The 25,783-nt window shown below is 37.1% G+C and overlaps 1 protein-coding gene across 6 annotated transcripts in view; it reads left to right on the top strand.

Moving 5' to 3' along the window:
- The window catches only part of DMD (dystrophin), a 2,094,983-nt gene that overhangs the window by 1,604,298 nt on the left and 464,902 nt on the right, over positions 1-25,783 (top strand). For all 6 annotated transcript variants that reach the window (XM_032330377.1, XM_032330378.1, XM_032330375.1 and 3 more), the window contains one exon: positions 2,699-2,888. In XM_032330377.1, the coding sequence (XP_032186268.1) occupies positions 2,699-2,888 (190 nt within the window). The remainder of the gene's footprint in view (positions 1-2,698; positions 2,889-25,783) is intronic.

The raw sequence follows: 25,783 nt of genomic DNA, 5'->3' as shown, positions 1-25,783 counted from the left end.
GCCTGATGTTGTCAATATTTCCAAACATGAGGGTATCATTGAGGAAAATGGTGCCTTACTGTCCTGCAAGAGTTGCTGTTCTTCCCTAAGGGCCTAATTTACAAAGCAGCAAACTCACTGGTAGGATTTGGCTAGAAACCTCGTTGTCTTGATAGAACCCTTTCATCTAATTTATGTGCATCGTATTTTACATAGAACTCTTGGAAAGTTATTTACTAGATACTCCCTCTGGAAGCAGAGGGTAAGCGGCATGTTTAGTTCAAGACTAGGGTAGCGTCCTGTGCAGCTAACGATGAGGATGACCCCGTTAATAAAATGCACACTATCTAACCCTCTGAGCTTCCCTCTTCCCTGAGAGTTTTCTTTTCGTCCTTTTATTGCCCAGAAAGTTGGAGCATGGGAGAAAATATGTCGTCCGACCCTGTACTTGTCTTCTGGAATGTGACAGCTTATTTCTATCCCAAATTTGAGGCTTGAGGTGGCGTAAGTCTTAGTGATTTCTGTTGTGCAAGCCAACCTAGAAATACTAGCCTGAACAGGATGAAATTGACGCGTTTGTAGGTCAGAACCAGCCAGGTGACAGCAAGTTAAGCATGCTTTCCACCTGAGTGTTGCCTGCCAGCTTCGAACACTAAGATTCTCAGTGTTGTGGCGATGCCTCTGAGCTTTGAAATCATACTGAATAAAAAAATTTTAAAAATAACGATTTTGATCTTTGTCCCTCCACTGATAGTTTGCAAACCAGATAAGCAGGGAGTGAGCAGTCCAGGTCAGCCCCTGAACTGTGCAAGGTTGAACTGATTTGCCCAACCCCAACACCAGGGTACCTTTCAGCTATGCAGCAGGAAAGTTTATTTAGGGGCTGATAAATAGCTTCGTGCAGAGCTTCCTATTTTCCAGTAGCTGCATCCTCATAAACCTATTCTCCCCTCCACCAGTTAATGCAGACAGAAGATTTTTATCCAGTATGAGCACCGAAACTACACTGTGGAAGACTGTAGGCTCAGCAAAAACCTCACCCGTGATGAATAAACAGCTCTTCCGGGGGCTTCGCTGCCGCTGGCTCGGCAGGAGCTGTTTATTGCCTGGTTTGCACATCCCATGATAAAGTTGCTGCTGAAATAAATTGCAGTTTTGCATAATTATTGACAATCACATCCTAACAAGCAGTGTGTATCATATTCAAGTGTTCAATTTTTTAAAATCCATTTTTAGCTTATGTTTAATCCCAGAAAGTGTTTGTGTGGTAATAGAAGGCAAATATGGCATTTAAATAGAGTACTAATTTCCTCATTGCAGACAAAATTTACCTGAATCTTTTTAGATGGGGCTGTTACTGCCAAAGGCAATTTTCCCTCCAAGCTGTTATTATGTAGATTTAGCCGAGGGCATATGTGTGTGTATCCACAATATATGAATTTTATATATATATATATATGTTTTATATATATGTCTGTATATATATATATGTCCAGAAAAATTATGAATAATTTTTTTTAGATTTGTGTGTCATTAGGAAATTTGGTTCACCCCTTCTAAAAGATTAGAGGAAGGTTGGGAGCACCTGGTTGACTCCCGTCATGGTCTCAGTGTCCTGGGTACAAGCCCCGAACTGGGCTTCGTGCTCGGGAAGTGGAGGGAAACTCCTTCTCCCCCTGCCTCTCCCTCACACTCATACTTTTTTTTTTCTCTCTCTCTCCAATAAATAAAACCTTAAAAAAGAGAGAGAGAAAGGGGAATGGCATGTGGGCCAAGCGAACGAGTATGTTTGAGTAACCCTAATGTATAATTAACTGTACATGGGAGGCAGTCATCTTGACACACATCATCGTCTTTTCATTCTCATCCCAGTGATAGGCATCACAGATGAGAAACTTCAGACTCAGAGGGGTTAAGTAACTTACCATACCACACAGCTGGTAGAGGATATTGGGATTTGAACTCAGATGTGTCTGTTTTTTTTTGGCTTTACTTTTTCCATCACACTGAAGTCTTTTCCTTGGGAGAATATTCTCAGTTGTGTGACCATCAAATAAGGAAATGTAAAGCAAACACCATAGTTAGAACCATTAGAACACCATAGTGTCACACAAAATGGTATCTTGCGCAATGGCTTCTGTGAAATAGGTCATTTTTCTCCTTGTTAGACCTGTTCTCCTCTATCCTCCCCTTCTCTTGTTTCCTCCAGTGTTTCACTTTCTGGTCTAGCTTTGCATTTTCTTGACCTTTTTCCTTGCCTACCTAACCCTGACTTTCTGCCTCAGGTAACACCAAAGATGAACATGGTGTAGGGATTTTGGAACTTTACCTATAAAGATGAGCTTGTGCTTTTGCTGCATATGAAAATAAGTTTTCACAATGGGCCAGTAAAAAACTACCAAGTTTTTTAAAAACGATTGCTTTTGGAAGTTCATATATAAACTGTACAAAGTTTACACACACACACACACACACACACACACACACACACTATTCTAGTTGTTGCTGCTTTTAAGACAACTTTTAGCTACAACCCCCCACACACACACACACTATTCTAGTTGTTGTTGCTTTTAAGACAACTTTTAGCTACAACCCACCCCTTTGCTGGTATTATAGTTTTGTCCCTTGATCTTTGCTCTTTTGGGGGGCGGAGGGGGCTGGGTGCAACATTGTGATACCTGAGGAGATCTGCATCTGGATATTTGTTCTTTTGCAGAGTGAGTGAACGAGAGGCTGCTCTGGAAGAAACCCACAGATTACTGCAACAGTTCCCCCTGGACCTGGAGAAGTTCCTTGCCTGGCTTACAGAAGCTGAAACAACTGCCAACGTCCTGCAGGATGCCACCCATAAGGAAAGGCTCCTAGAAGATTCCAAGGGAGTAAGAGAGCTGATGAAACAATGGCAAGTAAGTGAAGCTTTTCTACTTTGTTCTCTTGTGAATCCTGATGAACAATTCATGTGTCTATCCTCATAACTGATATCCTGGGGACAAAGTAAAGTGCTTCTTCTCTATGGCCTGATAAGGTGCAGCATGTGGGCAAGAGGGGAAGACTCAGAAGCAGAAGGAAAAGGCATTTAGTATTTCATTTAATGTCCCAGTCTTCGAAATGATACATGTTTTTGACCAGGGAAACCTTGCCCATAAAACCAGAGCTTTGGCCAAGGAGAAATTTTGCTCCGAGAAATAAATTAGGGAGTGGTTTATTAAATGGAAGAAGTTGCCATTTTGGAGTGTTTATTTAATATTTTACAGGGAAAGCATCTGTATGAATTGTCTGTTTTATTTAGCGTTGCTAACTGAATCAGTTTCCCTTCATTACTTTCAAATACATTTTGAAATGTTAATCTGGCATTTTGTAGCTTTCTTCCCAACACTTTCTGTAAAAAGAAAAATGAGATGACTAAATTTGTCATAGTTAACGATCATACAATATTCAGACAATTGTTTTTCCTGGAAACAAAAATTATTCCTATAAAGTTTCATATGCATAAACAGTGAAAACAGAAGTTTAGGGCAGTTTTGTTTAAATGATGTCTTGGTTCAAGGAGGCCCTTAACTTTATTCTCAGCGCCTGATATAATTTTACGAACTATTATGGAGTTTTGTTAGGTATACTTGAGTTTTCTGACTGGATACCGGAACTTTACTAATATCTCAAATCAACTTTAGAGTATCAAAATAATATGATCAAGCTTTTGGACTTCTTTTTTCTATATACTTAAATTATAATGAGAAAAGGTGATGGTGTATACTAGGTTGAAAAATACTTCCAGGATCCGATCATAAGAAACAATGTTTCTTCTCCTCATCCTTTCCTTGTTTCCCTTCTCCTCCCTTTTTTTCTGTTTTCAGAGGATACTTTATTCCACAATGTGTGTTGAGTTCGTTTCCTTATTGGAAGTAGCTCATTTAGAGCAATACCTGCTTTTATCTTTGTAGATATGTCCCATGGCTCAAGAGTGTAAAAGCTATGCAAAGTTAGACTTTTTGGTCACTCTTAGATGAATGGGTCAAAAATGTTCTGCTGTAACTTATTTAACTTACAATATTTCATAAATAAAATTGTATTTCTCCCTTTAAGTACCTATGAAACCACCTAGAATTTTAATAAATATGTGGGCTTACATACTTTCAGCAGCTGTGGTAGATAAATAATAAAACCTTAAGTCAGTTTTTTAGCAGACTACTTTGAAAAGGAAGAATAATCCAAGAGATAATTTTATAATAAGGATTTAATTAAGCATCCCTTTAATTAGTGAACAAGTCTGATTGAAGGCCAAGATACATCCGTGTATCTCCTATATGTTATCTGCATTACTATACAGTAAAAATTCTGAGAAAATGCAAGATTCTGAATGATTAAAGAAAAAGATTGCCGTGTTTTTAAACTATATTTCCTATGGAAGAATGTAGAATAAACTGCATTTTGTGTTTGGATCTTTAAACAAAAACAGTTGAAAGTTATGCAGAGGATACTTTCTTTCTTTCTTTCTTTCTTTCTTTTTCCAGAGGACACTTTCTTAGTTTGTGCTATAGTACTCATAAGAAATATTTATTATTAAAAGCCATAGAAAGCTCCCCTAGAGTTCCTGAAAACCTTAGACATATCATTCCCCCCCCTTAATTACAATAGGACTAGCTGAGATCTCAACACTATTTTAAAACAGAGATAATTTTCTCATTCCCTCCATGTTAATACTGGGCTTTCTATAAATTCCAGTTGCCTGAATAGAAATGGCATTTATAGCCAGCTCTGATTTTCAGTTAGATGACTGGATACGGTCTTTTGATGAAAGATTTGGGGATGTCATGGAAAATATTCGAAACTACTGAAACTATTGATTATTGTGTTTAATGGCACATTTCAAGTGATAGATTCGAATTAAGGTACTGGGGTTTTAAAGCAACGAATGGAAATGCCAAGCTTGAAAGTAAATATAACCACATATCTTCAGAGATTGCATGCAATTTCAGTATTTCAGCTAAATGGAACTCTCTGCTTTTTTTTTTCCTTTCTGAAGATATTTTTTTTTAAAATTTTGAACAAAAGGAACTTTCTATAATATGTGTGAAGGAAAAAAGTGTAATAATAGGCCTTTGCACTTTGTTCAAAGAAGCTGGTAGCATTATGTTCATTGTTTGATTCATGCTGTAGAGTGAAAATAATTCTTACATATTAAAAAAGGAAACTCCAAATGCCTAGCCAGAGCATCAGCTCTCCCAGCAGATTCCAATACATCTGTCTTCCCAAAAGCATTGATGTTTTGCTTCATACAAATGCTGCTGAATGGATACGGGGTTGGGGGGGGGGCGTTGTGTGAAAACCCTCGAAAATGTGTTTTTGCTTTATGACTGTCAATCAATTCTTCTATATATGGAGACCCCCCAGCTCTTGTTAGAATGAGTATCACTGTTATTTACAATCCACTTCATAGGATATTTAATTCTCTCAGCAATAATCACAATTCATGGGTTCTATAAGAATACATGTTTTATGAAGCATATGCTTCCTGAATGGAATTAATCTGTGTAATTTCACTCTAAAAGCCATTAAGATTCCTTCCTCATATTAGAAAAATGCTTATTTAGTTTTCTTACAAAAAGCAAGGACATTACAGTTGTCCTTACACTTCAGGATGAGGAGATTTTTTTCTTATAAATAGTGTTATTTCTGACAGTCTAACTGGAATTTTAAAGCCAATATTTTTTTATAGAATATCATATAGAGCCCTGCGAGGCGACAGTCTGAGAATTTTTACATTGCAAATTTATCTTTAAAATGAAGAACTATATTCATAGTTGAATCAGATACTTCCTGTGTCCAAAACATTTCTCCTTGGGGCCCCAGAGAATTAAGATATCCGCGCATTCCAAGTTCTAACATAAAACCGTGGGTAACTAACAAAAAATGAGAAGACTCTGTATCTTTGCTAATATTCCATAAGAATTCTGCCAATCTTAACTGGTTGGCTAAGCACCCCTATGAGATCATTATAAAACCAGCTTATAAAGAAGGTGTGTGGTTGTGGGTACATGGTGGAGAGAGGTGGTCATAAAGGTGTAATTAAGGGGCACCTGAGTGGCTCAGTAGGTTAAAGCCTCTGCCTTCAGCTCAGGTCATGATCCTGGCATCCTGGGATCGAGCCCCGCATCGGGCTCTCTGTTCAGTGGGGAGCCTGCTTCCCTTCCTCTCCGCCTGCCTCTCTGCCTAATTGTGATCTCTGTCTGTCAAATAAATAAATAATTTTTTAAAGGTGTAATTAAGATCTTTTTCTCAGCAAGAGAAACTATGAACAATTAATATTTGAGATTCCTTCCTCTGTGATCTGGATCTTGTCTCAGGCCAGAGCTCTAAATTCAGTTTCTTTTCTAAGCTCATGCATTTCACCCGTATCTCCTTCCCCACCCCCATCATAAAAATTTTTCTTCTATTAAAAAAAATATTTCCAGAGAGACTAATTTGATAAACTTTGAATTGTACATCAGCATGCACCTCGATATTGATTAAGAAAGCTTAGATTTCTAGTACATTATTGAAATTGGAGAAGTATAGATGTGGGACAAAGGATATCCAATGTATGTATATTTGTTGTCCTTGAGGAAGAAAGAAATAAGAAATAAAAAATAAAACAAATAACATTTAAAAAAAGAAATTGAGGAAGTAGCTTTTTTAGTGTTTCTCACAAAAAAATCTTGGCTTGCTGGTTAATTCCAAAGGAAGAAGGAAGAATACAATCTTAGTAACACGATTAGTATTCTGAATAAATTGGATTGTCATCTTTCTTGGGACATCTAAGAATAGAGAGGTAATCTGAGGATCCCTAATTCTAAGAAAAGGAAACCCTTTGTGTATTCCTTTCTGTTGCTATAATTTGAACTGAATTTTATACATTTTTTTAATCTTTCTACTTTGGTTTTTCAAAAATATGAAAGTTAATCATGATATTTTTCTTTTGCCTAGTGATGCTGCCTACTGTTTAGGATAGGCAAAACTTTCATATATATATATATATGAAATATATATATGTATACATATATATGTATACACACACACACACATATATATATACACACACATATATAATTTCCTTAAGAACTTTGACTATACCATGAAATCTGTTGTAAACACCTGTTAACTGCTTAGTGTGCTGTTAGGACTTGCACAAACATGATTACAGAGATGTTTTTTAAACACAGTTTGGACAAAGTATTAGGTTGTGTAATCAATTTAATGAGCATCAATCCACAATTTTTATTTTTTTTTACTTTTATTTAATTTTTTAAACCAAAAACTCCCAGTTCATCCATTTCTCCACCCCACTCCCCGCCTCTTGCAACCACCAAACTGTTCTCTGCATCTGTGAGCTAATTTTGTTCTGTTTTGTTTTTTAGATTCCACGTAAAAGAGAGACCATATAGTATTTGTCTTTCTCTATCTGATTTATTTTACTTAGCATCACAATTTTTAAATAGCAAGGAATGAAATTAGCAGAATAGAATAGGAAATGACAGACTCCATCGCTCTTAAGGAAGGATCAGGGCTTTTTTGTGAAACTTTGGTTTCAGCTCTGTACGTGTGTGAGGGAGAGGAGGGGAGAGAGAGAGAATGAGAGTGTGCATACTGGATATATTCAAAATCCTCTATAGTAGAATATGACATCTGCCTTTGGAATCCTTATATTCCAGAGGTGAAAATACATATGCTAAGGCTAATTATAGTAGTATAATCAGTGTTAGAGAGCTAGACGGGGTCTAGTGAAAACAGATGATTATGCTTAAGCCTTCCAAAGAGGCCAGGAAGCTCACCTAGAACAGTGTTTCCCATCTACCTAATATATTGGAGGAGCTTTTTAAAAAATATTTATTTATTCTTTTCAGAGGGGAGGGGCAATAGGAGAGGGAGAGAGAGAGAGAATCTCTAGCAGACTCCCCACTGAGTGTGGAGCCCAACTCGGGTCTCAATCCTAAGACTCTGAGAACATGACCTGAGCCAAAATCAAGAGTCAGATGCTTAATGAAATGTGCCACCCAAGTGCCTGAGGAGGAGCTTTTAAAAATGCTAATCCCTTGGTTCCAACCTGTAGAGATTCACCTGAGATTGATGTCCTGCCCATGATTCTGATGTCTAGACAATGTTGAGAACCTCTGCTCAGAGAACATTGGAAGAACAGATTAGGGCTTAGCTAGGTATACAGAGTAGAAAAGAAAATTTTTGGCAAAGGCAATATCATGTTCAAAGTCCTGAGCATTGTGGGAGTTTGAAAATCTGAAGGTACTTCTGTGTGGCTGGAGTATCGTTGTTATAAGAAGTGAGATCAGAAATGTCAGCTGGGGCTAAATTATGTAGAAAAACATCAGGATATAGTAAATAGTGTATGGGCCTTGTAGGCAGGAAGACCACTTATTCTCCTACTTGTTGTCTAGCCTCTAAGTCTAAATCATTTTTCTCTACTGTGAGTACAACATTCACAGGATTTGTGAGGATGAAATAATAGGATACTGTAAAATTCCCTCTTGAGGGGCAAAGTGTTGAACTCCGAGGGCTCAATATGCATAAGCTGTCTTTCTATCCATTTGGCCACCTACCTTTAAGAGTTGGGACTTTATCTGTAGTCTCTGAGAAGTCACAGTCACAGGATAGTTTTAAGCAAGGAAATAGATTAACCAGACTTACACTTTTGAAAGATCACTTTGGTTGTTGAGAGGAGAATGTATTGAAGGATATAAAACCTGTCTAGAAACCATAGTCAGAAAGTTTTTCTGTACTGTTCCAGTAAGAAATAATTAAGGTGCTGAAGTTGAACAAATGAAACCAATGTAAGAGTTATTTGGAGGTGAAAGTCAACAACATCATGTATGTTATGGGATGCAGAGGTGAGGGAACATCCTGAGGTATGATGAGGAATCATTGACTGCTTACCACTTGGTGTGACTGAGTGCCTTCACGGAGTTGTAGAAATCAAGAGGGCAGCCAGTTGTGGACAGGGAAGTCAAGAATGTGGTCAGTTTGGAGATGTTTGTGCATCATGAAGGTGAAATTCTCACCTCCTTTAATCAGTTGTGAATGTGAATCTAAAATTCGGAGTAGATACAGATTCTAGGTCAAAAATACAAACTTGAAGGACATTAACATGGCAGCCAGAGAAATACGTGATTTTACACATGAATCATGACTTGGTTTTCTCCACAGTCCATTCAGAAGTACACATAGAGGCCACCAAAATACCACTTTACTCCAGCACAGAATTAGTATTAAGTGATGCCATTTTCTAGGTTATTCAAAGGGGCACAGCTAAGGGGATGCTTTTAATGGTATAACTTTGAAAAAAGGCAAAGCAGTAGCAAAGCCGTAGTGTAAAATTCCTACCTTGGAAAAAGTAAAAGTAATTTGAGTAATGAATCCAAGATCTTGAAAAACTTCCCAATGAAGACAGTTTGTTTCTTCTCTTACACAAACATGGCAGATTTTATGTTTTCCTTTTATTCTCATGTAGCTACTATAAAAAAGTCATATGTTTCCACAGTACTATGAATTGCAGTACTCACAAATAGATTCAGGAGCTCCATGCTTGTCATCTTACCACATTCAGAACTTTCTCATGTTCTAGGTTAAGACCCTCAAATTCCTGTAGATCACAGAGATAATCCAAAAAGAAACAGTGAAATAATTCAAAGTTTAGAAGAAAGAGTCAATGAAGACAAATGTTTAAGACTGGTGTTTTATCTCCTATAGAAAGGAAGACTAACTATAGAAAATAAGAATTCATCTTTGCCCAATGTTGGAAACATAATCAGTTTAATGCAATATGAGTATAGTCACTTGGTTATAGGGGTTATGTTACCACAGTCTCTTATGTATGTTAACATGTTAATTGAACATACTAAAAACTTTAGAACCTATTGTTCTGGATATTGCCATTAAAATTACCTGTTATCTAGACTGATACAAGGAAAGCACTAAATTGAATAACTTTGTAATTCAGTTCTAGGATGCTATAATTTTAGATATACAAACTAAAAGGAAGGCCCACATAGGAAAGAGGATACTGTGAATACTGAAAAGTCAATTTTGATAGCCCCTAATAACCATTGTCTTTTATTCCTCACAGAGCTTTTGTGAAGATCTTATAAGGTAATAAATATAAAAGCACTTTGAGAAAGCTTTCCTCAAGTGAAAGATCCTTATTAATGATATGACAAAAGTCCAACTGAATATATAAAACCAATAATATACTCTTTAAAATCAATGGATCAAAGTTATATTAATTAATGAGAATAATGATTGCTAAATTTTTCATTTTTATAACTGATGAAGCACTTTTACTTTCATTTTCTGATATTCTCCCAGAAAACGTTTGGTGTTGGTACTCTTATTATTTTTATTTTCAGTTGAGGAGGGTAAAATTAAAGATGTTATAGTAATGTAGCTATTGCTCCTTCCTTGAAAATGAACAAATGTGAGTTTCATCATACCAGATTGGGGGAAAATAGTTAAAAATAAGAGCCTGTGAAGTAAATGTTTAGTTTTCTGAGATGAATAACACAATGTACTCATCCATTTATTAGGATAGATAATGGTAATAACTCACTTTTTTAAAAGAAATAGTATTCTGTGCTAGGCAATGTATTGGGTGCATTGCTTGCATGATGTACTATCATCTTACCCTTCTTACAGTTGAGAAAAAAATCAAAGCTTTGAGAGGTTGTGTAACTTCTGACAAGGTCACACCACTATTTATAGAGAATTGAATTCTTTGAACCTAAATTTGACCTTCTGACCTTCGACTCACCTTACTCCTCTTCTCATTCCTCTAAACTGACTTGGCCTTCTAGGCAAAGACACAACATAACAACAAGTAAGTCTCAAAGAATTCACCTAATAGGAATTTGTGGACTAATGGAAACAATCCTACTTCCTAAATATCCAACTTCCCTTCACCTTTTCCAGTCAGGTTTCGACACTGACCTCTCAACTGAAAAACTTCTCTATGAAACCACTGTAACTCCCAGATGCAAAGGCTTTCACCAAGTCTTTCCTGCCCTAGAAATCTCTGCATCACTTGTGATTATTGCCCTCCACAGTTTTCGGGGGAATGTCTGGCCTTTTGACTTGCTGGGGTTTTCTATTCTACTAATTTTCTCCTACCTCTCTACTCATTCTTCTTTCTTTACCTGAGAACCAGTTATGGGCTGTCTTTTCTTCATTCATTAATCTCATTCCCTTCATTCGATGGTCAGTAGTTATTAAGTGTCTCTCATGTTGTAGGTATTAGACTAGGCAGCTGTCCTTCACCCTCCTTTAATTCAATGATTTGAATATTTTTTTTTATCTCTTTCCTGTATCAGTCCCATATTTCTTACTGTATGTGGGGCATTTCTTACTCAAACGTATCACAGACATCATAAACTTAATGTGACCCAAATGGGCCATATCTTGGATATCAGGTCTTCACCTCCTGTCCCGCCATTCATCACGCCACCATCTTTTCTGTCAGATTTTAAACCAAATAGTCCTTCATACATCTCTTCACTTGTTGCCCAACTTTCTAGTTCATTTTCTAGATAATTTTATGCACCCCCAAATCCGTTGCACCCAATGCTTTCTTTCCAGTTTCTTAACCACTACTCAAATTCATGCTCCTAGGATTGATCATGGCTCTCCATTCCTTTCTGCCATCTGCGTGGGTACAGGCCAGCTTGCAGATTGCCATTTCAAAGGAAGCTTCAAGCATGTCTTGGATTATATATAGATTAGAAATTCCATACAGGGAGGGATTTTATCTACCTTATTCCCTTGTAGATTCCCATTGCCCAAGACCATGCCCACCCAGCACATGATATGTGCTCGGTAAATATTTGTCAAATGAAAGAATACATAGTTCTCCTGTTCAAACACCTTTTATGACTTCTCAAACCCTTCAGAATATTCTGCACATGCCTTCACCTCGCCCTCCAGAATGGGATCCCAATCTTAATTTCTAATCCTATTTATTTTCTTCTCCATGTACCCTCAACTCCTACTAAAATGAACAGCTAGCTAGACTCCTTTGCTTCTTTTGATGACCTTGTTTCTTGCCTTGGAATTCCTTTTCCTCATCTCAGTCTACCCTGACACTACGTACTTGTCAAAGAAAGCCATATTGAAACCCTCCCTTCTTCTATTAGGCCCCCAGGTGGAAGATATCTTGCCCCCCTTTCCATTTCCACCGGTATTTCTCTGCACTTTATTTTTTTAGTCCAATTTTATTTATTTTTTATTATGTTCAGTTAGCCACTGTATAGTACATATTTACTTTTTAATGTAGTATTCAATGATTCATTAGTTAAGTATAATACCCATTGTTCATTGTAGTATGTGCCTTCCTCAATACCCATCACACTGATACCCCCTCTCCCCACCCTCCTCTGAAATCCCTAGATTGTTTCCCAGGGTTCACTTTCAATGAAGTTTAGGGCTTTCTATATTGTATCTGAGAGGCTGGAGAGGATAGTTCTTAATAGTGTGGGCTTTAAAGCCTGACTACCTGGGTTTAAGTCGTGATTCTGACACTCACTGACTGTGCACACATTTCTTAATTGCCCTCAGTTTATACAGCTGTAAATCAGAGGTAATGATAATGTCTGCCTCATCAGGTTGTTGTGAGAGTGATGCAAATCAATATATGTGAAGTGCATTAAACAGTATTTGCCATATAAGAAACCAGTTAAACATAGCTAGCATTATTACATAATTACTATTATCAGGTTCTACAGATATGTACACACCTGTTAATACTAGTAACATTATATAGAGCGATGCCTTGTATATACAAATGTATTTTATAAATAAATTCTTATATTGCTTATTTCACTATAGACTCTTTATGGACACAATTCTTCATTTGATTTGAGTGAGAAACTACTTAATAAGAATGAATGAATACATGAATGAAACTGTCTGAAATATTGGCACATAAGTGTTGGAACTCTGATTTTTAAAAAACAAAAAGCCTTATCTTCTCTAACCAAGAACAGATTAATAGTCTTCAATAGATTTTAGTTCTTAAATGTCTATATTGACATGTTTAAAAAACTAAATTCTTCAAGTAGAAACAATTCTTAACACCCCGATTCTTGAAGATAAACATACTACACTGAAAATTTTAAAAAGGTAGTTTATCTTTCATAATGCCCTCCTTGAAGGAAAAATATTTATTCGCTTACATGCCCTTCTCTTTCAACCAGATACCAGGTATTAAGATTCTCTGAAACACACTTTAGTAAAAGCAGTTTGTTTTTTCCAGTCTGACAACATTGGAAGACACATCAATGGCTTATAGCTATGCTAATAAAATTAATAAAGTTTTTTTTTATTTTTGTCAAAGACTTTTTATTTATTCTTTTGGGAGAGACAGAGCGAGCACGATAGCAGCAGGAAGAAGGAGCAGAGAGAGAAGGAGAGGAAGACTCTCCGCTGAGCAGGAAGCCAAATGCAAGGCTCAATCCCAGGGCCCTGACTGAGATCATGACCTGAGCTGAAGGCAGACACTTAAACAGCTGAGCCACCCAGGCAGCCCCAATATAGTTGGTTTTTTTTTCAAAGATTTTATTTATTTATCTGACAGACAAGTAGGCAGAGAGGCAGGCAGAGAAAGAAAGAGGAGGAAGCAGGCTCCCCACTGAACAGAAAGCCCGATGCGGGGCTCGATCCCAGGACACTGGGATTATGACCTGACCCTGGGATCATGACCTGAGCTGAAGGCAGAGACTTTAACCCACTGAGCCACCCAGGTGCCCCCCACCCAATATAGTTGTTTTAAACGTAACCTATGAAGCAGTATCACTGAAGACAACAAGAAGTCTGGGATTCATCATTTCACTTTCTTTGATCTCTGCCAGAGCTTTATGTCATTTCAGGCCTTCTCCAAACAAGAACAGAAAGAGTGCAGCAAAGTTTGAGCTCAAAAAAGTCAAAGAATATCATGTCACTTTCTCCTCCTCCCATCCTCCAATCTTGAAGGATCTATTTTTGAGGGCTAGTGGACTTTCAGAGGAGAACTTCTAGGCAAAAAAAAAGATACTCTTTTGTGTGGTGGGTAGCAGTGCATCCACTTCCAGTTAGAAAATTCTAAAAGTCGGGGCGCCTGGGTGGCTCAGCGGATTAAAGCCTCTGCCTTGGGCTCAGGTCATGATCTCAGTGTCCTGTGATCGTGCCCCGCATCGGGCTCTCTGCTCGGCAGGGAGCCTGCTTCCTCCCCTCTCTCTCTCTCTGCCTGACTCTCTGCCTACTTGTGATCTCTCTCTGTCAAATAAATAAATAAAATCTTTAAAAAAAAAAAAGAAAATTCTAGAAGTGTGAATTGGGGGGATCAAATAAGAGGATGTTCAATCTTGTATTTACAAATTATTTTTGAAATGAACTTTCTTGGTGTCCCTTGTGCCTTTCATAATTCTGATAATAAAACATTTCAGGTATTAGTTAAAGATGAATAGTATTCAAAATAATTTCGGTGATCAGCATGTGATTTTCATTCTGCATGAGATCCATTTGCAGTTTACATGGTTTTCTAAATTACATTAAAATAAAATGTCAAAAAGTTCACATCTTTTTTCATTTTTAACGGCATCAATCTTTGAAGAAAGGTTATTGAGCAAAGGTCTATGCATAAATCAGTCATTCCCCATAGAGGTAAAAGAAGCCATTACACCTGGTTATGAAAGAGAGTTTCATGAATGTGAGAGAAATAAATCATTCCCCACTGGAGATCATATTAGTCGAGATGGAAGAATGTCTATTTCCTGATAGTGAGAAAGCCACAAATTACTTTTGTTTGCTCCTGCATCTGTGTTTGTCCTTGAGGGTTTTATTAACAAGTTGACTCTTCAATATTATTATTATGGTGATGATGATGATGATGATGACTTAGCAATGATCTGAGTCTTTATAAATGTTATCTTTAAATTCTCTCCAGATTTTAGTTTCTACTCTCTAATTTCTATTCACCTCCACATCATTTTACAATATATTATTCTTTGGGAGTTAGAGAAAAAGGACTTCTCTGCAGAAAGCAGCATATCCCCTCCTCTCTGGAGCTGACCACATTTCACTTCTATCCTTTGCTCTCAATTCAACAGTTCAATATTGGATTCAATTCAAGGCCGTAGCCCCAAATAGAATGAGACCTGGATATTTATGAACTGCTTGACCAGGCATTCTTCCCAATGATTTACTCCATAAATTCTATTTTTAGTTTTTACAGTAGTTTCGCAAATGGTTGGAAAACTGTTGTACGTTGCAGTTTTAATACCTGGAATGAGTATAGATAGCATTTTTACTGGCTGTGGGAAGGTGTCAACATTTTCTGTTTGGTAGTAGAAACCAATGGTCATTATTTGGATGCAACCACTAAATGGGTCAGACAACTCTAAATTCATTTACTACACATGACCTAAAAGAAATGTTTAATTCATGCAAGGTATACAGACAGGAGAAGCATACTTTTGGAGTGGATTCCCAAACATGACTTCTAAGGTCAGCCATTTAGAGTTAGATCTGCCACAGATCAGCAAAGATGTTTGAGAATCCAAAGGTTGGTAAGAGCTGTGCTTGACCCCAAAGAGGACTTGATACCAGAGGGACAAGGGGCAGGACAACAGAGAGATCTAACCAAGGAGTTAAGGGATATAGTTCAGGTGAGTGCAGACTCCATTGGTCTCCCAGAGGAGTGGAACCTCCTGTACACCTTCTGCGAGGACCAGGGGAGGTATTTTGGTGACCCTTTACTCCATAACAAATCAGCCTCAAATTCAAAAGCTTAATACAGTTTTGCACTTTTTGTGAGTCACTCTAGAGTTGAAGAGAGGTCAGTGGAGAGAGTTTGTCTCTGCTTCTCATGATGTCAGCTGGGTCAGGCTGCCCGGCTGCTGGAGGATCTGCTTCCAAGTGGGCTCACTCACATGCCTGGCAAATGGGTGCTGACTGTCAGTTCCTCTTCATGTGGGTCTCTCCAGGGGCAGTTTGGGCTTTTTTCACAGAATAATCTTTGGGTTCCCAGAGTAGCCATCCCAGGGACAAGAAGCTGAAGCTACTGGTATTAAGGCCTGGGCCAAAACCTAGCATAGCTTTGCATAGAGAGAGTGGCTTTGCAGAGGGAGAGAGAGAATTTTAAGCAGACTCAATGCCTAGCACAGAGCCTGATGTGGGGCATTTTGCCACCCTGAGATCTTGACTTGAGCTGAAATCAAGAGTCGGACGCTTAACCAACTGGGCCACCCAGGTGCCCCCTCCCCCCACCCCTGGCTGTCATGCTCTTTTGGTCAAGCCAGCACAGAGCCCACATTTAAGGAGATGGGACATGAACTCTACTTTTCCATGGGAAAGCATTAGAAAGTTTTGCATGTTAAGAGGTTGCCACTAAAAGCTTCTTGTAAAAGATATGGAACTGAATATTCAATAGCAAGTAGGCATTATCCAGGTCAAAGGAAGAGGTTCTCTTTGCCCAGAATAGCCTTTCTTCCTGTTCTACCTGGCTAACTCCTATTTTAAGCCTGGGCCAACCCACCTTCTCTGAGAAGCATCATCTGGCCTTACCCCAGGGTAAAAAATTCGATATATACTAGTGTACTGCTGTTTTTAAAAAATTAAGCTTTTTTTCCCCCTACAACAGAACATATATCAAATAACTTCCCTTCTTACTTAAAAGTTGTAAAATAGGGACGCCTGGGTGGCTCAGTTGGTTAAGCAGCTGCCTTGGGCTCAGGTCATGATCCCAGCGTCCTGGGATTGAGTCCCACATCGGGCTCCTTGCTCAGCAGGGAGCCTGCTTCTCCCTCTGCTTCTGCCTGCCTGTGCTCGCTTTCTCGCTCTCCCTCTCACTGACAAATAAATAAATAAAATCTTTTTTTAAAAACGTGTAAAATATTTATGGCAGTAACTATATAAGATAGAAGTAAATCTTAAGTGCAGTAAAGTCTTTTTCAAATAGCAATGTAGATGTGTACACTTTTACTTCCCTATTTGTTTTCTCTACTCTTTGTCCCAAGGCACATTAATCATATCAGGTCTCATGGACACCAGTGTGGACCAATTAATTTCCAGAATATCTCTTAATAAGCTTGTCTGCATAGTTCTACTCACTAATCTGGGCACAAGGTAGCCTTCGGGAAGTCTTGGTTTCTCTGTTTAATCCATCTCTCCCGCCATTCTCTTAGTGCTTCTGCCTCTGTCTTTCTCGCTTCTCATTTCTTTTTGTTTTCAAGTGACTTTCAACTAGGCAGAAAATGCATTTCACATCTCTGTGCCTGCCTCCAGGCTCTATCTATTTCACTCACTGAGGACTGCCCTTCTTAAATTCTTTCTCATTTAGCAGCCTCTGCCAATGCTGGACAAATGATCGGACCTTATTTCTTAAAGGGCCAGAACATTGTTTGGAGCAAAGAGTTCATAGGATTTAGCAAATCACAACATGAACTAATGTGGGTAAATCTTGAAGGCAGTTTGCTAAGTGAAATAAGCAGGCACACAAGGATTACAATTATTTCATTCCACTTATGAGGTACCTGGAATAGTCAACTTCATAGAGACAGAGAGTCGAACATTGGTTACCAGGAACAGAGCAGGGGAGGGGGTGAGGGGATTTGGGGCTTATTGTTTCATGGGTACACAGTTTAAGTTGGAAAAGATGAAAACATTCTGGAGACAGATGGTAGTGATGACTGTACAGCAATGTAAATGTACTTAATGCCACTGAATTACACATTTAAACATTGTTAAAACTGTGAATTTTATGTATGTTTTGTCACAATGAGAAAAGAAAAAAACCCATGACCTAACAGATTGTTGAGGGACTTTTTATGGAAATAATACATTATCGGAGCATGCAGTGTGTCTTATTTTATAGGTCAAGGGATCTAAGTTCCGATCCTAACCAGTAACGTGTGTGATTTTGGGGAATCTAGAAGCGTTGGGAATCTAAGTTTTATCTGATGGAAAACAATGATGCTGGACAAAAGAAATGTTTCCCCACGTTCACGTACAACCTGAACCATCTTTACTTGGAAAGTTTATTAAAAATGCAGTGTCAGAAGCTGGCTCCCCAGGGCTCAGCCAGGGAATCTGCATATTTAAAGAGCCCCCAGGTGGTTCTTGTGCCCATTTAAATTTGAGAACCACTGGACCAGATGCTTGCTTAAGGCCATTTCGGCTCTGAAGTTTGACAAATTTTGAATCTGTAGGGCAGATTCTCTGTGCTTATGCAGGAGAAGGAAATGAAGAAAAGACTAGACTTTCTGCTTGTGCTGGAGAATTTTTCATTTGATATCTTCATCTTCAATGCCTAGCCAGTCAGGAATAGTAGTATTGTTTATTCCTCCCACTATTTTGGAGAGGCATGGGGAAAAAGATAAGCCAGATGGTACCAAAGAAGATTTACATTACCATTTTCTTTCTTTTTCCCTTTGCATATTATATAAAACTGCCCATGCCTCCATGTGAGCCATGATCATTAATTTAATATTATGATCTAATGGCTCATGACATTAAATTATAACTTAGTCCAACATGATGAAATTACAGTATTAGAAGGAAAGTTTATTTTCTCAGGTTGATTTCTATACCTTAAACCAGTTGTATTATTGGCTAAAATTTTTTATAATTATGTCTCAACCTTGATTTAAGGAATGTTCTCTTTCACAGAAATGCATTTGTTAAACAAGACCTGGGTTGTAATCAATTTCTCAAAAATGTCATTGAGAAAAGGAAAAGGAGTTTTGCTTTGTTTTGGGATGTGTGTGTGTGTGTGTATATTTACAGTCAAAATAGATTCTGTCTGGGACTATATATAAGATAAACAGTGAAGGAGGGGTACATGGGGTGGCTCAGTCAGTTAAGCATCTGCCTTTGGTTCCAGTGATGATCTCAAAGTCCTGGGATGAAGCCCCACATTGGGCTCCCTGTTCAGTAGGGAGTCTGCTTCTTCCTCTTTTTCTGTTCCTCCCCCTGACTCTCATACTGTCTCTCTCTCAAATTAATTAATTAATTAGTTAATTAATTAAATCTTTTTTAAAAACTAAAGATAAACAATAAAGGAGAATGGTGTGATAGTTGTTGCATACCCTTGATGATGAACGAATTATCTATTCTTAGAAAGGCATAACCCCTTCAGTTGTATTTTACTAACCAATAAGTAAGACCCTAACTGCATTTGTTTTGAATAAATAGTTTTATACCTATAACTTTATGTTTATTCTTCTTTTGCAAGTGGGCTCAAAAAATAAAGTTTGTCATCCTTGGTTAATTCAAGAAGAAAATTTCATCTGAACAAGTTTTTGTTGTTTTACTAATTTGAGCTTTGTTCTTCAAATCTATTTTTTCCACATAAAATATTTAGTGTTATGAATGTGATTAAAATTAAAAGTAATTAATTGATTTAAGAGAGAGAGAGAGAACAAGCAAGAGAAATATGCAAACCACACACTTGCCTCTTTTTATAAAATCCACCAAACCACAGGAAAAAGGCCCAGTAAAAGAAAAGAAAAAAGAAATATGGTAGTAAGTTCTGCTGCTGCTTTCACCAAATGCAATACCAAGAAGTATGAGGCAGGTTGTGGCAGAATTTAGACTCGGTAAAATTCATGCAATTGACCTGCCATGTGAGAATCTCAAAATGAGTTTAGGTGGAGGTACAAGAGTTGAAATTCAATAATGTATGCAACAGTGATCACCCCAGAATTGCACATAGAAAGCAAATTAGTGCTCTAATGGAGAAGCCAAATTGAAATCCATTCTCTGAGCAGATTTTCAAACACATCCTTCTACTTTTCTGTTTACAAAAATGGAACACCACCAGGAAAACAAGAATTTGTAAGACAAGATACAAAAAAATTGGAATTCTAAGGGGAAAGATAGAATCCACGTGTGCGTGCACACAGAGTGATGAGAGACTAGCTTGCCTGCACGGTGTATCTGATTGAGAAGTCCCTTTGCTGCAGATCTTCTCACAGGAAGTGACTAATTCTTATGATGTGAGGTATTTTATCTTAGATGATATTGGAAAAGAAAATAAATTTACACAAAATCCTTATGGGCTGTGTCATATTATTATTCCCATATAATATATTCTCTTCAAAAGATAACTTCAGAGTTAGGTAAGACAGGACTTGTGACTCCAGTTGTGTGCTCCACTCCCTGGACTAGAAATTGCATTGATCTGTCTGTACTCAACGGAACACTGCTAGAGAATTGCTCCAAATGAAAGATGTGTTTGAATTCTTTATACAAGAAACTAAAAAAGAAGAAGAAGGAATAAAAGAAGAAGAAGATTATTTACTTCTTAAATCTAGCCGGTTAATCACTGGTGAAATTAATAATAATTATACAGAGCAGTCATCAAGCACAGGAAAATGTGCATTTACACCCTACAGAAGTAAGTCAGAGATATAAATAAGTACATGGTATTCTTGTGTTCTGCAATATATTATCTGCTTGAAAGAAACTGTTCTCTAGTTTTAGTAGACTGCATGGTTTCTCTAGTTCTTCTTTCCACTCTGCAATCACATCCTAGATATTGCCTCGCGGGGATGGAGGGTACCTCCCAAACCCTGGCCTTAGGGCTTAGCCATGTGATTTACTTAAGCAGTAAGGTGAGCAGAAGTGACAGTGTGCTAGTTAGAAGCCTGAGCCTTAAAAGATCTTGCATGTTCCTGTTTGTGCCTCTACGGCATGTATAAGAAGAACATGCCCCGTCCAGGCGGCCGATCTCAGAAAGAGGCTGAGAGACGTACAGCAGGGCTGCGCAAGCCACACGCATCCCTGAGGATGGATGATGGTGGTTTGAAACCATCTGCGCCATTCAGCATTACTGTGACAATAGCTCATTGAAACAGCAAATAAACTGTTGCTGTTCCTGAATATCTGTTGAAAATTAATACCAGCCATCTTTGTGATGAAACTATAAAGCCTGTGTTTTAATTTTAATGGTTCACTGTTGAATATTAAATTTTTAAAAATGAGTTCTTCCCGGGGCACCTGGGTGGCTCTGTCTATGAAGCGTCTGCCTTCGGTTCAGGTCATAATCCTGGAGTCCTGGAATCGAGCCTCACTTGGGGCTCCCTGCTCAGCAGAAAGTCTGATTCTCCCTCTCTCTTCTCCTCCTCTCGCTTGTTCCCTCTCTCGTTCCCTCTCTCTGTCTCTCTCTCCCACTCTCTCAAATCAATAAATCAAATCTTTTTTAAAAAAATTAGATCTTCCCCCTCCAAGAAATTAGGTCTTCCCTTATCTGGTGATGTCGTTTTATGAAGCTTATACTTCATAGGTATACTGTTTATTTGTTTATTTATAAATAACACTGGTCATGGTTGGAAATACCAACTGTCTTGAGGGGATATGTAATAAGTTTAAAAAAAAAAACCTCCTTACATCAAAGTATTGCATAATAATATGTTTCATTTGAATACTTCATGCATTCCCAGGGGAGAGTGAGTGATATTTGGTTTTGTGAGAGAGATAAAAATAATGAACTTTACCATCTGGTTTAACCATTGTGGTGATACGGAATCATAGCCGTGTTAATTGCCTTTGTGGTTTGTCTTCATAGAGATAATTGTATGTGAAATTCCTTTCCAAGTTGTTATGTAGTATTAGAAATACTTCTAAAATTGATATGGATTTATTATGTTACCATCTTGTTGGCATAAACATTAAAACTAAACCCATAGATTTATTAAATGTTTAAAGGCCATAGTCTTCAAAACAAGAATATTATGAAAAGAGATTTTTGAAATAGTACTTTTTGCATGCCTTTTGAATAATGGGATTATTCAGTACTTCTTCATGTTTAGTTCCTGAATCTAAGTCATACTGTCTATTTAAAAATAGATGTCAGCTGAAGACAACCAGGCAATGGATTTGTCTTGACAACAATCTTTTTATATTTTCAGACCTCATTTATTATTAGACATGCCTGTTTTTGAAAATTGGTGTTTCTTTACCTTTCTGAATTTAGGGAAATGACAGAAGAGGATAATGTTAATTTCCTCTGCCATTTTGGCCAAATCAAATTTGAGGCTTCCGAGAGATGTTGTTTAATCAATTCGAAGAGACATCTGAAAAGATTCCTGTTAATCTATCTTTAAAATGAATTAGTGGCATAAACTGTTGCTGAGTGACTTATGTACAATTGTAATTTTTAGTTATCCCAGGAGAAGATGCAGTGCCTTCTAAAATGTCACAATAAGTGTGATTATTCAAAATTCTGAGTGATTGGTCCCCCGCGAGGCTTCCTGACGTCATTTTTCCTACGGGAATTTTGTTCCAGTATTTATAGCAGCTGCAGCCATAACTATTTCTGTCTTATTCCAGTCATAGGTATTACTATATTATTCGCATACCTATACCGTGGTCTAAAGAACAAGCAGACTTCATGTTCCAGGGGAAACATCAGAAAAAAATGAAAGGAAGTTTGATGTGGATCTGTATATTCCACATTATCATTTGTGGGTTCTCAGAATTAGCTGAGTAATGCCTTACTCGTAGAAAGAAGGTCAGCTGATATCTCTTGCTGCTCCCCATCCCATGTCGTGAGTGTTATTCTTGTAGAAGAGAAGTGGAGAGTGGGAAAAAAATGAAATCTGTCAATACTGTGAATATATAAATAATAAAAGTGGCAGGGGGACTGATTAATTCTGAATCATCTTTATAAAATGACTGGAGTTGTGAAAATGCTCTGTCTGCACAGCTGATTGGGAGATGTATGCAATCTGTTGATCAGAATTCATTTGTGAATGCTCTCTTCCAGAGACTGATAGACCAGAGGTCTTAAAAACATTTTGGGCCCCGTGAAAAAGGAAAAAGACAGACCTGAGAGATTGCAATTTAAAATGGAAGAAAGTGTTTTCCCACCTTATCCATAACTTTCAAGCAAATAATTGATACAAATAAGTCAAAATGCAGTTTAGTTTCACAGAATAGTTTCTGAAACTAGTATTTCAGAATACTTTCAATCAATATATACTTGTTATGTGGTGAGAAAATAGAAAGCTTAATTCTTGGATCACCAAGTAGAAAATTTAGTAAAAATAAGAAAAAGCTGGAGGTTTAGTTTGGTGATCCTATGAAGAAAAAGATATTCACCATTGGTCTTCTCATCTTAGGGAGTACACACATATGATTTTATTTTCGTAACTAAAGCAACCGTGTTATGATTTTATGTGGATTTTAACAATACAAGTCCTCTGAGCTAACTCAATAATTATCAGTCTGCATTGTGTGGTATTTATTTTCTTGTGATTTATAACCAAAACTATGACAAATTTAATTAGTAAGATCAACTTACAAACCTGTGTCCTTCACAAAATTGTTTGTTTTATTTGAGAGTTCTTGATTTAAGTATTGTTATGTTCCTTAAATCACACTATATACTTTGGTGGGGTTTTTTGTTTGTTTGTTTGTTTGTTTGTTTAATGCATGGAATTTAAAACTTCGTTTTCTGAAGTTTTTTCTTTTAAAACTACATCATCAACATCCATTCTTTGCTTCTCCATTCAGCTAGTAAAATACCTAATCTATTTTTAAGGATTTGTTTCTTAACTTTGGTATAAAGTTAAGACTAACTTATGACATGTATTTTCTAAATAATATTAGGGTACTTAAGTTACCTATGCCTGGTATTACCATATTCATTGTTAACTTTAAGAGATCGAGTGATCCATTCAATGCAGATATATTTTTAAATTATTCATTTAGAGTAGGAAATAGATATTTTCATGTACTAGGCTATTAGAAAAGCCTAGCAAATGATTCCGCTTTTCAGTGTCAAAAAATATTACCCATCTATATCCAAAAACTTTAACTTGAACTTATTATTCTACTGTCTTTTTGTGTCTAGAAAAAAAATCTCTTGGTAGATATCAATTAAGATATGAATTTTCAAATGAAAATAAAATTGTAAAGTAGGTATCTTTCTGTTACCGTTTATTTTGGGAGTCTAGTAATAGTTTCTCTTAGGTTATTAGTATTTCATGTTCTTTGAATTCAATGTGTATATTTAAGTTAAGATGGTAATATGAGCTCTAAAATCTCAAATTAATGGGAACAACGGGGAGTATATCACCACTTTAGTGATTCTTAAGAAAACCATGCTTTACTGAAGGATTCTTATGAAGACCATGCTTCACTAGCAGAGCATGGTCAGAGAAAGAATCAAAGTCTGGTCAGCCAACCCTCCCTAAGGGTTACAAGCAGCTAGTCAGGTTTAAACTTTTCCAAACCTGCATAAAAGCCTTATGGCCCTTTGGGTGAGGAGGGTACCCTTACCATTTCCTTGTTTTTGGCTGCCAAGATTTGTAGTTTTACTCATTTCTGAATCAAACTTACTGAATATAGTCTAAACAAAGTATTTGTTCTGCTTTACTCTTTTAAGTAACCTTAATATTAATATATACCCAAAAGAACTTAAGCAATTATAAAAAGCTGTTTTAGTCTTCTCATATAAATGCCTCCCTCAGAAGCAACCTCTTGAAAGGTCCCTAAAATGAAATTCTTATTAATGACTGTACATTAGCCCCACCTACAGCCACCAGAGTCTGACAGGAACCAGATTTGATGATGCCAAGTGGGCCTTGATTTCTAAACTTATTCTTTTTTCTATATGGCCTTTTTAAGAGCATTTTTTACCACTAGTCAAAGTTACAAGTGGTGAACTCTTCAAGTGTTTAAACCTCAAAGAAAAAAATAAACCCATCAGAACTTTTTTTTTAATCTTTAATATTTAAAATTCATATATCCAATTGGTACTTAAAGAGAAAATATGCTGAGGAGCAGTTTGATTGTAACCGTATAGAATATACATCTTCTATTCCATTGAAACAATTCCCTAGACAAGGAGAAGAGTTCTTGCACTCCAGGCTTGGGTATAAATATGATGACAGGTGCCGGTCATTTTGTTCTGTTTTGAACATTAATTATATATGTTCTTTTCTTGACCTTGGAACTACAGTATCCATAGATCCTGGAATTACAACATTGAAAATGAAATTTTAGAAATCATTAAGTCACTTTATCAAATGAGGACAGTTAAGCCCATGAGATACCCATTTTAAAACACATCATTCTACATCTTTACAATGTCAAGCTGTCCAATCTAGGACTGTGGTAGATCCCTTCATTTATTTAGATCTGCCTAAATGTCTCATAATGACATATTAGACTTGTATGTGTATAGACTTTGTGCATCTTTAGCATGATTTCTTTCCAGGCACTTAATATTTTTTTACTACCTTTATTGAGATAAAATTGACATACCATAAATGATGCAATATTTAAGGTGCACAATTTGGTAAGTTTAGCATATGCATATACCCTGAAACCATCACTACAATCAAGTTAATATTCATACCCATCACCTCACCCAAAACGTAATACAGTGTTTCAAGAATTTTGATGTTAAGAAATTACCTCCTGCATTCTTCACTTGGTCTATACTCTTCCCATATTACTGCTAGGAAGCTGTCATTCCAATTCAGAGACTACATTAGAAGCAGAAGGGATAGTTGGGAGGCACATGGAATTGGAACTCCACCTGCAAAAACTTTAAAATTCTCTTCACATTAGCTACGGTGGCTGGAGGTGAATGGAGCTTTCACCCATTAGCTATAATCATAGGTAAGAAGGAATCTGTAGATGACAAAACAACAGAAGACAGCCAGTTTCACCATACTTTGGAAATGTAACTGATAGAAATGCCAGAAGGCAGCTTATCCCTTACTTAGCCCTTTCTAGAGAAGAGGACTTAAAGTTTATTTTGTTTTAAACTTGAGGTTGGCAT

The sequence above is a fragment of the Mustela erminea genome, chromosome X, assembly GCF_009829155.1.
Source record: "Mustela erminea isolate mMusErm1 chromosome X, mMusErm1.Pri, whole genome shotgun sequence".
Classification (NCBI taxonomy): domain Eukaryota; kingdom Metazoa; phylum Chordata; class Mammalia; order Carnivora; family Mustelidae; genus Mustela; species Mustela erminea.
Note: the sequence above shows the minus strand (reverse complement) of the source record. Positions and strands in the feature narration are given on the sequence as shown.